This window comes from Polistes canadensis, unplaced genomic scaffold, assembly GCF_001313835.1.
Source record: "Polistes canadensis isolate GaletaPanama2010 unplaced genomic scaffold, ASM131383v1 scaffold_80, whole genome shotgun sequence".
Classification (NCBI taxonomy): domain Eukaryota; kingdom Metazoa; phylum Arthropoda; class Insecta; order Hymenoptera; family Vespidae; genus Polistes; species Polistes canadensis.
In genome coordinates this window covers 243,556-256,876 of record NW_014569627.1, presented here as the reverse complement: position 1 = coordinate 256,876, position 13,321 = coordinate 243,556, and the positions used below count along the sequence as shown (strand labels likewise).

Sequence of the window (13,321 nt, the reverse complement as noted above, 5' to 3'; positions counted from 1 at the left end):
ATATATATATAGATATACATAACGCTCGACACTCGATGGCCAAGACGAAAAATTCTCGCTACAGCATGAGAAAATATCAGAAATATATAATACAGAACACTCAACAATCGATGGACCAAACAAACAGAATCGCTATCGCTTAAAGAAATCTTATCCATTTGTTTTCTCACTCGCACTCGCATTCACGACCGAGAGACCTGAAGATAACGCACACTAGCTCACTCGTCTGTAAAGACCGACGTAGAGGCGTGGCTTGCCCCCTCTCTTACCTTTCACCTTCATTTTCTCGCTTATTTTTGCAAATACGAAGATACACCTTACAACATTTTTTATGTATTTTTCAATTCTCTAAAACTTTTGTTTGAAACTTTTTTCGATTAAATGCCTAGATTCTAAGATATGGCTTTTTTACCCTTTTTTACCCTTTTTCTCATTACCAGAAAATCTGATTGCAAAAAAATTAGCACCATTCGATTCAGCGTCGTCGAATTACCATTATATCAAATTTCGCCCGGCTAGCTAAATTTTCCAAGTTTTCCTCTTATTGACTGGACTAGTATTATACGTGATTCATACGATAGATAAATAATTATTTCTCTATGTAGAAACACACAAGGACCGAAAGTCGAAGGAAAAACGTTGTTACGTAAACGAAACTGTGTAAGTAGGAGGATCATTGAAGGTTTTACACATCGTGCCGTTACGCTTCGAACGCAGTGCAATTTAATCCGGCACCTCGTATTTAGCGCCAACGCGAGATTTCACGGAAAGCTCGCGCGTTTTTCAAAAGATATAGTGCCATGCGTCTTACATCACTATGATATCATCGTTCTTGGAATTTCTCTATATTTGGAATTCGTTGAAAAACACATTATCGGTTGTTACAAAGATTTATACATAAAAATACGAATTTCTTTCTTTTTGAAAATTCAAAGATAACTACATTTTTATTCTACTATTTGATTTCAACAAATATATGTATTTGATGAGTTTTAATTTCATTATATTTCATAAAAACATATTCAATATTTTGTAAAAATGATAACAATGAACGATTATAGAGACAAATTGTTGATTAAGCGGAAGTAATTTGTAATCGATGCAAGTAGTACATACAACAGGAGACAAGCGAGCATTTAAGTGAATTCGTTATAAATTATTTAAGTAAAATCCTAATCTAATCTGATCGTTAAGGTGAAGGAATGTAAAGTCGATGAAAACGTGCGGCGACCGAGACTAACGTGTTTAATAAGTTTATTATGATAACCTAAATAAAAGAAGACCGCTTTCTTCGATCTATTCTGCACTCGTGACCCACTATAAGCATAGAATGGATGGAGATGTTACGTTACGGTTCATAAACATATAATTACGCGTTACGAGTCTTAAGTATAACAGATCAACGCCCTGTGTATAGAAACAAGGGAGAGAGAGAAAGAGAGAGAGAGAGAGAAATTTGCATAGTCGATCATCTTATATGCAGGTTGAGATAAAAGTCGTTTTTCCTATAATAACTCCAAACAAATTTTAATAAGTGATTTACATATGGCGGAACACACAATCGAGGATTGGTCTTCAAATTCTGAAGTAATTATTCTACTCAACTTTTACAATTGATCTAAATATTGTCAGATCTGTACAAAAAAAAGTTTTCTCTCTGAGAAAAGCAACTTTTATCTAACTCTATATATGCATGGAGGATTTGTGAACAAAATTAGGCCGAGGACCGAACCAGAGATTTCTACTTTCCTAGTAATTGCTCTAACCTTTGAGCAATACTGGGCCCTCCAGTCAACTTCTTCACGAATGCTTACTTTATTTGAAATGGAGGTGCTCGATCCGACATGCATATATGCAGATAGATACTCACATATTCTTTCATCTACGTGTTATCTCGTTCGGCACATCAACTGATGTGTGTGACGCGTAATGTGAGCGTAAACAACTTTCGTAGTCGGCAACGGAAGTCGTAAATGTGAACGGCGCGATAATCGTTGAATTCTTAAATCGAACGAACGCTGCAGCTCCTCTCTTCCTTTTTTTCTCCCCCCCCCCTTTTCCAACAAATCGTGGTACGCTTTCCAAGAAGACGAGGAAAACTCTATCTCCTGATTAATTCCAACGAAGAAGGCCAAATTACGCGGTACTTTCTAAACTCACACGATTTATTAACGATATTATGGAAGAAAATTAAAAAAACATTCAATCGTGAGATCAACCCACACACATTCATTATTTCTTATCTTACTTGAGGGGGAGGGGTGGGGAAAGGAACAAAAAAAACAAAACAAAACAAAATGACAACGAAGGAAGAAGAGCGCGAAAATTGAAGAGACCGTCTAGGGGAACTATCACGCAAATGACTTTCGATTGACGTACGATTATTATCGAAAAGGGTTCATGAACTTTCACAATTAAATGAACGGGGAAGTGTGTTATTGCGTTAGGCATTTACCTGATTATTTGGTGCGTGCTGACACCTGCGGGAACATCGAGAAAACATTTACTCTTTGAACTTCCATTCTTGACGACACATAGGGCATAGATGACTGGTTTGCTGAGAATGCAGCCACTTCATGATGCAATGAATATGGAAACAATGCGAGCACTGGCCCCAAACTAAAAACACGAATTTTCGGTTAATCCTTTAATATTGAATTTTCAAATGTTTATGATAGAAATATAAGGGGTTCAGTGTTAATTAGATGACCAGGCCACGGGGACGCGTACCTAGCGATGACGACCGACCGACAAGTCGTTCCTTGGTTCCGTTTACATGAGCGCGCGCGTGTTAAATGCGCACGAAAAGCAAGGGGAGAGGACGCAAGCGATCCCTATTATTCGACACCGGCATTCCGATCGATATTACGACAAATTCAATGCGCAGATGCCAAAGCGGGAATTTACGAAAAAGGACCAACTAATTCCTTTCTTTCACCATATTCCGATCATTTGATCGTTTTAATTTTAGTCAACTTCATTCTCATCAAGGAAAAGTCAATTAAAATCCTTTTTATTCAAAGTTAATCACGACAACGATTTACCCACCAATGTCATATTTGGTACCAAAAGAAAACAATTATTAGAACAGGGAATGGGGGGAATATGCAAAAGATCAAGAATTTACACTCCATTATTTCGTGTACTTTTTGTCGAAAGTATGATTTTGTATAATTAATTATGTAAATATGTAATAAATGAATTATCAATACCTAAAGGACAGTCATCCCCTGGAATTTTGCAGTCAGGACAACTCGCATCGAAAGGCATCCGACAAATTCCGCAATTATCATCGTTCGCTATCCAACGCCAGGTGGCAACACCTGTCCAGCCTAAAACATCAACACCCCCATTACCCTCAAATACTTCTTAAAATATTGTTCTTTTACAAAGATTGACATATTTAATTATACTCACTTTTTATTGTGACTTTCATTTTGAAACGCTTTGAATTGTATTGGTGGATTATATTATAGATTTATTTAAATTATTAATTTAAAGGTTAGAGATCACACGATATCGTTCAATTTGCGTACGCAAATGACAGTTTTTGCTGGAAGGTATGCACGTTCATTTGCTACGCTTAACCCGTTATTTTCAAAATGTACATCAGAAAGAAAACGAAAATATTACAAAAATTATAATGAAATTAAACAACGTTCAAGGAATAATCCGTAAATATGGCCTATACCGAAACGAATAACAAGTGAAGTCTACGTTGTCTTGCAACGCCCTCAAGTCTAAGGAACTAAAGAGTGATTACTCCTTTTTCATTGAATTTTTTAACGGTAGATCAAATATTACTTTAATTACTTAGTTGTTATCGGCCGAAAAAACTAGAATGGTAAAACAATTGCATTTCAAAAGAAAAACGCTTGGAACTTTGAACATTTTTTCTTATAGTATTATAAATTTATTTATACGATATAAATTATTTGACTGAATAATCTTTACTTTTATTTATGACAACATACTTCGACAAATTCTAAATATAACAAATTGAAAATAGTTTGTATAAATTAGGTAAACATTTAATAATTATTTATTAACCTTACTTATGATCTTATACGTTGCACGATTTTCGTATAATTTCAAATTCATTTGTTTGGTAGTAAAGCAAAGTTTATTCTACTGAAGTGAACTTATGGATGTAAATTTCTATATAGAATAGAAAGTGAAATTTTTCATCCCTAACATTGGTTTAAGCTTATTCAAAGGAAAGGTCAATTTTAAATGGAACTTTACAACCTTGGAGCTTTTCAAATTTCCTCAAAGAATGAATGGACATAAAAAGTAAAGGAATGCAAATACTTGTAAAAGAACATGTGTTGAAGAGAACGAACAAAACATTTTTGAAAATTGCCTTCGGTGAACAAAAATTTACGCTTAGAGTATGTTTAAATTTACAATAATTCTGTTCCGTATGATTCATAGGTATGATAATATATTTATTTGTAAAGAAAGGTACTTTCTTTAATTGAATTTCCCGCGCTACAGTAGGTGGTAGTGGGCTGAACACTGACTTTTGGTATCATTCATCTGATCAAGAGAGATAGATAGAGAAAGAGATAGAAAATGATAGGCACGAGTGCGCATTTTACAAAATTATTGAGATAGAAAAATTGTCTACATTAAGAATGAAAAAACTGACGAAAGAAACTTTAATTGTCGTCTCTCTTATTACAGATAAGAATTGTAACTATTGGACAGATAATGTTAAAACATATAGTACATAAAATTTAATTCTCCTATTACAGAGAGCAACACATTTGTTTTTTTCTTGGAAAATCCTCAATAATATAAAAATCGTCTTACATATTTATAACCATCCAGCATTTACAATTTCATTAGTTTTATCATTAGAATAGACGAAATATTTTTATTACACGAAAATGTTACGTTTCCCCCACAGCCGAGCAAAGTTGTAAGGTGTCTAGTAAATCCCAAGTCTCTCTCCCCACTTCTGGGCCAGAAGAAAACAAACGATTCAACCAACCAGAGGGCGATCGGCTGTTTCCTCGTACCGAGCCAGTGGTCTCATCCGCGTGACCACGTCCTGGAGTGCAGGAGGTTTCTTGGTAGCCGCCATGTTGTCAGTGCTCAACTCGGACGCGAGTTTATCTTGGATGTGTTGCACCGGAGCCGGCATTTACGTGGCTATGGCTCGACAGAGTCTCCCTACTTGACTACTTTACCGAAGGGAATTCTCGGCTCTAATAACACGAGGGAAACCATACAAAAGGAATCGAAATTTCGAGCGAACAGTAAACGCAAGACTTCTCAAGCTTCGTGGTGCGGAACGTTCGACCGGTTAGTTCAGACAATACGATTTTTTTCTTCGAATAAAGTTTATTCTTTTGAAGCGACGAGAGAGAGAGAGAGAGAGAGACGAAGACATTCTTCTCAACGAGTTGATGCCCCCTTGAAAAAGATACGGCACTGTGCACTCTCTCACGGTAAAATGCGGCCCCGCATCTCGAGGGCCAGCCTGTGCACCGTTCAACGCGGCACTATCCATACACATAAGTTTCTCTGTGATCTTAGATAAAAAGAGCGCTGATACACTATATGGTAAACTTCATTTATCTTTTTCATTTATACTTTTATGATAAAAGAAAATATTACCGAAAGATTTTCATTCAGTGTCTGAAAGTGTAGCATTCGAAAAAGTATTAAAACTACCTGAAAAAGATAAAAAACGACGGCGAGTGATAGAGAGAGAGGGTGAGAGAGAGAGAAGGAGGAATCAGCGAGAGAATGCAGCATCGCGAAGGTCGAGTGAGTGACAGATGGCACGCGAAGGTAGTACCAGGAAATTGTAAGAGTTCGTGCTTGCGCACCAATGCAACGAGGAAGGCAGCTCTTTGAGTCGTCGTCGATGCTGCGTGTCACATTCGGAAGTTCAGCCGCGCCTTAAACGTTTACAATGACTGTGATATCACGAGAAAAATAAAATTAAACAAAAGAAACGATAAGAGAGGAATTAAGAACGTTGTTTGTGCGTAGTATGTGCGAATTCGACGCGAGCAGAAACGAAAGAAGAAGAAGAAGAAGACGAAGAAGGCGAAGAAGTAAACTCGAGAGGGCCTCCTCCTCTCGTGTAGGTTGTAGTAGGTCTGTAGACATACCGATTGAGTGAGTAAGAAAGATAGAGAAAGAGAAAGAGAGAGGCCAGTTCGTCTGACTGACCCAGATTTTCGCGGTTCGGACGAGACGAGGGAAAAGACAAGACAGCAGGAGAAGACGCGGACTATCTGAAATGGGCCACGACGCAGCCTGGAGCTAAATTAGCCGCGATGTCCAATAAGAGTAAGACTCAGCCGCAGCAGCAGCGTCCATCGCACGTGATCAAGCCAGTGGATCAGGTGCCACCGCGGTATCAACCGCCGCCGCAACCTACCAGCGGCATCCTGAAGAATCATCCACATTTCAGCAGTACCACCACAGTACCATCGCTACCACTAGCGACAGTCAACACGGTACTGCAAAACACACAAGGTCAGGGTACGGCCTCGACCTTGAATCATCATCATCATCATCATCACCATCAGCAACATCAGCAGACGACGCAACCACGTAACGCGTCTCAACAGAAGGATGCGCAAGGCAAATACTCGCCGAGGATAGAACACAGACATCATCCGCAAGGTGCTGCTGCTGCCAGTACTAATATCTTAACAAGTGGAGCCTCAACCACAGCTTCTACCAAAAGTCAGGCTTATCTTCAGACCAAGATCGGACAAGGACAATATCTCCCACCTAATAGTCAGTATCCTACCATCGTTAGCAGTAATAGTGCTAGCAGTCAACCTGTACCGAGCAGACAGAGGCTCACCGACGAGGAGTTCCTTAGACTCGGCCCCGTGGAGATGCTCAAGTTTGTGCGAAAGACAGAAAGTGACATCGCACGGCTAGCTGCCGAGCAGAATCGTCAAATACAGAGCTTGGTGAGGATTCGTGTTTTGGCGATATTTCTCTTTTCCACGTGGGTCAGTGCTACGCATGCTTTCTTAACCGGCTTTCCACGTATATACTGTTCTCCTCGAAGGTAGAAATAATTCACGTTTTAATCAGTCGATAGGAATATCTCTGGAATTATTAATAATATTCAACAATAATTATAAATCTTTTAAATGGACCACTCGGCGTATCCACAAATAAAAGAGATGTTTAAACATTTTCATTTTTATTTGCACACTTTCCGATATCATTGACAAATTGTCACGAAACTCAAAATAAAAGATATAATATTTTAATTGTGTCAAATTTTAAAATAATATTTATCTTTAAGCAAACAAATGCAAAGTTTGTAACTTCTTACCTCGAATCGTTATTTCGTTCTCAAAGAACCCAAGAATAAAAGTAGGACCCCGTACGCAATATACGGAAGTTTTTGAAAGGCTCTTCTAGGTCATACGCGGGTCGAACTCGCAATCGTAACTTCGACCGGTCACGCACACGTAAGGATCAACAAAAAAATAAAAACAGGCGGATTTTCTGTCCACTATACAAAAAGAAAATTATGTACGGTTGAAAAGCACGATAATCGAAAGAATGCGAATATTATCGATTAATACATGTTTTCTTGAATCGATAAACAAGTGGTAAAAAATGTCACGCGAAAATGGTATACGACTAAATGATTGACGAATATATTTACTTTAATTTTTTTTCAATTATTACATAAAATCAAATAAAAAATCAGATATATAAATAAATTATGATTAAATAATTGATTGAGAGAGATATATTTAATATTGTATTAAATGAAATATATGCAATATTGTAAGCAAATTGAAAATAAAATTCAATTTGTTTTTAGCTCAGTGAGCTTCGTGCGCTGAAGGAGGCCAACCAAAGACTCAGCGACGACAATCAGGAATTACGAGATCTGTGTTGTTTCCTGGACGATGACCGGCAAAAGGGCCGGAAGTTGGCAAGAGAATGGCAAAGATTTGGTAGGTACACAGCCAGCGTTATGCGACAGGAAGTATCAGCTTACCAGAATAAATTGCGGCAACTGGACAACAAGCAGCAGGAGTTGATAAAGGATAATCTCGAACTGAAAGAGCTCTGTCTGTATTTGGACGAGGAACGAGGGGGAGTTCAGAGGGACGACGGGGATGGATCGAGTTCGAGTACGAATGCGGAGGAAACCGCACCACCGAGGCCAAGACACACTTCTACATTTAACGGTAAATCCTCTCTTCGAGATTGGCGGTTATATTGATGATAGGAAGAAATTAGAAATTAAATCAAACGTCAAATGTATATATATATACTGACTTGAAATTGGATGAAAAGATTCAAATGATGAAGATTTACCTCGATTACAGACCAAACTATGCAATATGTGAGGAGTTTGGAACAACGCGTTAAGCAGCTGGAAGAAGACAAAAGTGTTTTACAGGCGAGAGCTCGAGGATGGGAAGCGGGTGAAGTCTGGGACAATCCTAACAGTCCGAGCAATAATTCTCATATCGGAAGTAGACCCGAGGCCGTCGTACGAGCTCTTCAAGTTCTCGAAGTTAGAGAACAGTTGGAAAGAGAAGGTGGACACGATGGCGAAAAAGCTCTAGTTCGAGAAATGTGTAATGTAAGTTATATTTTAACATTTATATTTTAAATCATATAATAATTACTATTCATTTTTTTCTTTCTTTCTCTAGGTTGTATGGCGTAAGTTAGAAGAAGGCCCACAAGCAAGGCATTAGAAAATCTTTTCAAAGTGCAAATTCGTCGATTACGATATTAAAAACATTATTATGCAATATTCCAACGCCTATGGCGTGTCGATAGTATTATAATAGTTAATACGTCCAATGTGTTATGTATTTTATAGATTTATATATATAATGTATATGTTTACACGTGGATTCATTCCTAGTGAAAGCGTTGTATTATTGTAGCAATAATATCGATCTATTTATGTAAAACTTGTAGTGCCGTTGGCTTGCCTAGATCGACTGTTAATAAACTCTATTTTTATTAAACCATGTCTATAATTTATTTATTATGCAAATATCTTTACTAAATAAAAGACAACTTTTTTATAAGTTGGAAAGAAATGTAAATACATATCGTAGTTAAAATGAGCCTTTAAAAAATGAACTTTTTCTTGTCAGTATCGATCTTTCACGTTCTATCTACTAAATTAAACATATTGTTTACCTTAAGCCCCTTTTACGGATAGATCTTTCTTTTTTACGTGAAAACGATTCCGTGAATAAGCAAGTACAACGTGACACTGTTCCTATTTTTAAAGTATGAAAAGACTATCTCTCAATGGAGCTCCACACATTGCCCTAAATTCACTTCGGTTGTGAAAACATACCATTCGACTCTTTCTTTGGTCCAGCCAAAAACAGAGCACAAATATAAGCATTTTTCTTTCTCCTACTATCTTTCGATTCAAAGATTACCATAAAAATATGACACTGTCTTAAAAATGATAATATTTACTTGCAAGAATTTGTTATAAGTATAAAAATAATATGAAAAATAATGATCAAAATAATAAAATATGATGAACATCAATTATCGCGAAAAAATATTGAAAGATCTCAAGTTGGCATTTAAAAAATTTTAATTGGTGACCTTCAACTATAGCAAACACTTGGATCATCGCAAGATTTTGTCGACGAGTTTGCGCCGATCCAGTTGAAGAAGAAAAGTGGGGATCGCATTGGACATTGGTGTCAGAGAGATGAGAGTCACCGGTGATGTGCGTGTGCGGAGGCCTCGCGGAGGACAACGCAAGGTTCATCCTCCTCGCTATCGTCCTGGCAGCTTACATGCTCGCAGGCGCGACTCTTTTTCAAATACTAGAGGGTGACCTTGAAATACGGCAGGKAAGATGATCGTTATTTCCTTTTTACAATTTATATCAATTGGATTTAATACGAAAATTCGGAATGCGTTACTTAATAATATGATGGCAATTATTGAAAACTGTTTGAATGAAGATGTTTAAAAAAATAAAAATATATGACTCTATCATTTATGTTTTCTTTTCTTTTCATAACGTGCATGCAGGCTGCAGAATTTTGGCGGGTATATCATGCTTTTCGAAAGCATCATTTACGTGGTAGTCCACTAGCGCTTCAGAGATTACACGAACTTCTTTACGCCTACGGAAACGCATCATCTGCCGGTATCATTAACAAAAGGCGGCGTTGGGATTTTCCTGGAAGTTTTCATTTCGTAGGCACCATCGTTTCCACAATCGGTAAGAAATATAATACACTGTCTTTTTTGGAATTTCAAACATTTGAAACGCACTCGTGCAACAACCGACGATAAATGGGGTCACTAGACGACGCGTCGTCTTGCATCTCATTAAGCTTTGCAATCCTCTTGAAGATGTTTTCTTTTTTTAAATATACATCTAGAAGTTATATATTCTTGCTTTCTTATCTGATTATTATTATGATTATTATTGTTGTCGTTTTTGTAATGTTCATTATAATGATATTATCATTAAAACTTACATTCATTCAAATCTCTTTGATATGCAAGTTTTTGATGAAGTATTTAAGAGGCACACGTTTATGTAACATTTTTTCTTATTTTTATTTATAGAATATGTTAATAAAATTTTTGCAAAAAAAACTGGGACTGATAATACATAACATTCTGTTTTCTTATCCGATAATGATTATTATCGGATATTTTTCTCTAAAACCGATCTAAAATGAAAAAATGTTACTCCTTTTTCTAGATTTATTTCTAACACGAAGAATATAACTCCCCTACCTGGTTGTACCACCCGTTCAGATATACCCTGTATATGTTCATACTTTCTTATCCAATTATAATAATTAATAATAGTGTTCACGCATTGTCTTTAAAATTTGTATTCATCCACGAACTGATCATAAGCATTTATAATTGTTTTTCACGTCGATAATAATGATGATGATGATGATGATGATCTTGTTGTAATTTCCTGTCTAAAGAAACACACATAAATGAATAAGAAAAATAAAAATGTCTGTGTGATAAAATACACGCAATTAGTACGTTATCGCGTTAGAAGATAGTTGTGGTACGGTAGAATGGTACGGAATAAAAGGACTACGGTCATCGGCCCCTTCGAGCGTGAGAATGCACGGTAAATTCTGGAATGCTAATATCTTGCGACCTAGTCTAGGACTTACCCTCTCGACAACTCCTTCAGCCGTCGATATGTACGTTTGCACGTACCCATAAGTAGATATCTCTCTCTCTCTCTCTCTCTCTCTCTCTCTCTCTCTCCTAATAGAAAGATTTTTAGAAGATAAGTTCAATGTATGAATCTAAATCTTCTTTCAGGATACGGAAGTACAGCACCACAAACTATGGCAGGACGAGCAGCTGTTGTTCTTTATGGATTCTTCGGTTGTTCTGGTAATAAAAGGCACAGTGAATTGTGCCTTTTTTTTTAACGTAAAATATGAATTAATTCATATTGAAAAAGAAGAAATAAGAAAATATTATCAGTATTATTAATAAATTGTTACTTTAATATATCGTTCAATAAATTTTTACCGTTATATTTGCTGTTTGCATGCATATATTACTCTGCACTGATGTGAGTTAAAACAAAGTGGAACGGTGACCTATTTACACGGAACAAAAGAATGAGTCTTTGACGTCTAAATTATAATAGGCATAGTTATTGTAATATCAGGAACTAGAAAACGGTATGCAACGTCCTATTTGTACGGGTATATGAAATAACCACGATATAAGCTTGAATTTATCGATTATACATAAAAAATCTCCTACATAAGAGAAAGAAAAAAATAAATAGATTAAAAAAAAATTGAATTAAAATAAAAAATAAAATTCTAATAAGAAATTTTGTTTCATGCTCTACCAGGTGGTATCCTATTCTTCAATCTCTTTCTTGAAAGGATCATCACATTTCTGGCTTGGATTTTGAGGAATCTTCACTTATATCGCGTTAGAAAACGTCTTCGGCAAAACTCGACATCTTCCCGACGAGTATCCAGATTATCCAATGCAAGATCGTCTCTCCCGGATATCCTCGATGACGATGACGACGGTAGTTTAGAGCAATGGAAACCAAGTGTCTATTGGGTCATGCTGTATCTCTTATTAGCCTCTTGTATAACCGCGTGCGTTGCTGCTGCGGTTTATGCACCGCTAGAAGATTGGGAATACTTTGACGCTCTCTACTTCTGTTTTGTTAGCTTTGCCACCATCGGTTTTGGTGACTTCGTCAGCACGCAGAAGATAAATTATCCGTATGTCCATTGGTAAATAACTCACGTTGAAATAATTTCTTTTTATTTCCTCGTTAATATTTTCCATTATTAATTGATTTTTATTTTTACAGGTACAGATTTGCCAATTTTATTTTCCTCCTTATCGGCTGTTGTTGTATTTATTCGTTATTAAATGTAACTTCGATAGTTATCAAGCAAGGTCTGAATTATGTGATATACAAATTACAATGTGGAAATCAAGATCTTGCCGCTCCCCATCTGCCTAGACGAAAGTCCTCCGTTTCTTCTATATATTATTCCAAACGTAGATCTATGAAATTAGTTGGTAAAGATTCGATCAGAGCCGTGGAGGACGATCCTAATGGTTCCAGACGTATGTCTGGAGAATTGATCTCCATGAAAGATTTTCTCTCTGCCAATAAAGTATCCTTGGCTGTGATGCAAAAACAACTTTATGAAACTGCTCAAATGCAAAAAGGTGGTAGTGGTGGTGGTCCAATAGCAACAACTCCAAGCCATCAGTCATCGGTATTTAAACCTGGTGCGGTTGGTCCTCTAGCGATCGCTAGCGAAAAATTTGGAAATAAAACTTCAATAAATAGGTAGAAAATAAATTAACGAATCGTAGTCATTTTACTTACTAGATTTTACGATCTTTCACGAGTCGTGTTTCTTTTTAGTTTTTACAATACACAAGTGCACTTTGTTATTGTCACATATGCGCAATATGTTATATTATATGTTACAAGGTTTTAAAGTAGCTTATTGAAATAAAATCTAGATTACAATTTTATACGATGGTTAGATTGATTTTTGTTCCTTTTTTTAAAGCAGATAGATTTAAATTATAATTTTCGATAAATTCAACTATGTTTTTTGATTATTAGTACTTGCCGCTGTATAATAATAATAATAATAATAATAATAATAATAATAATTATAATAATAATAATAATAATTATAATAATAATAATAATAATAATGATAATGATAATAATAATAATAATGATAATAACATACAGAAATAAAGAAGGGAATCAGGAATCAGTCAGCTATCACAGATAATTATTTGTAAAGAAATGTATTCT

General features: G+C 36.2%; 3 protein-coding genes across 3 annotated transcripts in view; 2 read left to right on the top strand and 1 right to left on the bottom strand.

The window, feature by feature from the left end:
* The window catches only part of LOC106786710 (anaphase-promoting complex subunit 11), a 6,040-nt gene extending 2,287 nt beyond the window's left edge, over positions 1-3,753 (bottom strand). The window contains exons 1-3 of the mRNA XM_014748393.1: positions 3,418-3,753; positions 3,213-3,332; positions 2,456-2,619 (exon numbers count right to left, since the gene is read on the bottom strand). Of these exons, the coding sequence (XP_014603879.1) occupies positions 2,504-2,619; positions 3,213-3,332; positions 3,418-3,436 (255 nt within the window). The 5' untranslated portion in view covers positions 3,437-3,753 and the 3' untranslated portion in view covers positions 2,456-2,503. The remainder of the gene's footprint in view (positions 1-2,455; positions 2,620-3,212; positions 3,333-3,417) is intronic.
* Positions 3,754-4,804: 1,051 nt separating this feature from the next.
* On the top strand, positions 4,805-8,993 carry LOC106786741 (coiled-coil domain-containing protein 85C). The gene is made up of 4 exons (XM_014748461.1): positions 4,805-6,947; positions 7,823-8,195; positions 8,337-8,596; positions 8,670-8,993. Exons 1-4 carry the CDS (start codon positions 6,297-6,299, stop codon positions 8,712-8,714), a joined length of 1,329 nt encoding a protein of 442 aa, XP_014603947.1. The 5' UTR covers positions 4,805-6,296; the 3' UTR covers positions 8,715-8,993.
* Positions 8,994-9,688: 695 nt separating this feature from the next.
* Positions 9,689-13,028, top strand: LOC106786745 (potassium channel subfamily K member 13-like). Its single transcript, XM_014748473.1, has 5 exons — positions 9,689-9,847; positions 10,032-10,228; positions 11,314-11,388; positions 11,864-12,263; positions 12,344-13,028. The coding sequence occupies exons 1-5, from the start codon at positions 9,723-9,725 to the stop codon at positions 12,837-12,839; spliced, it is 1,293 nt and encodes a 430-aa protein (XP_014603959.1). The 5' UTR covers positions 9,689-9,722; the 3' UTR covers positions 12,840-13,028.
* Positions 13,029-13,321: the final 293 nt, after the last annotated feature.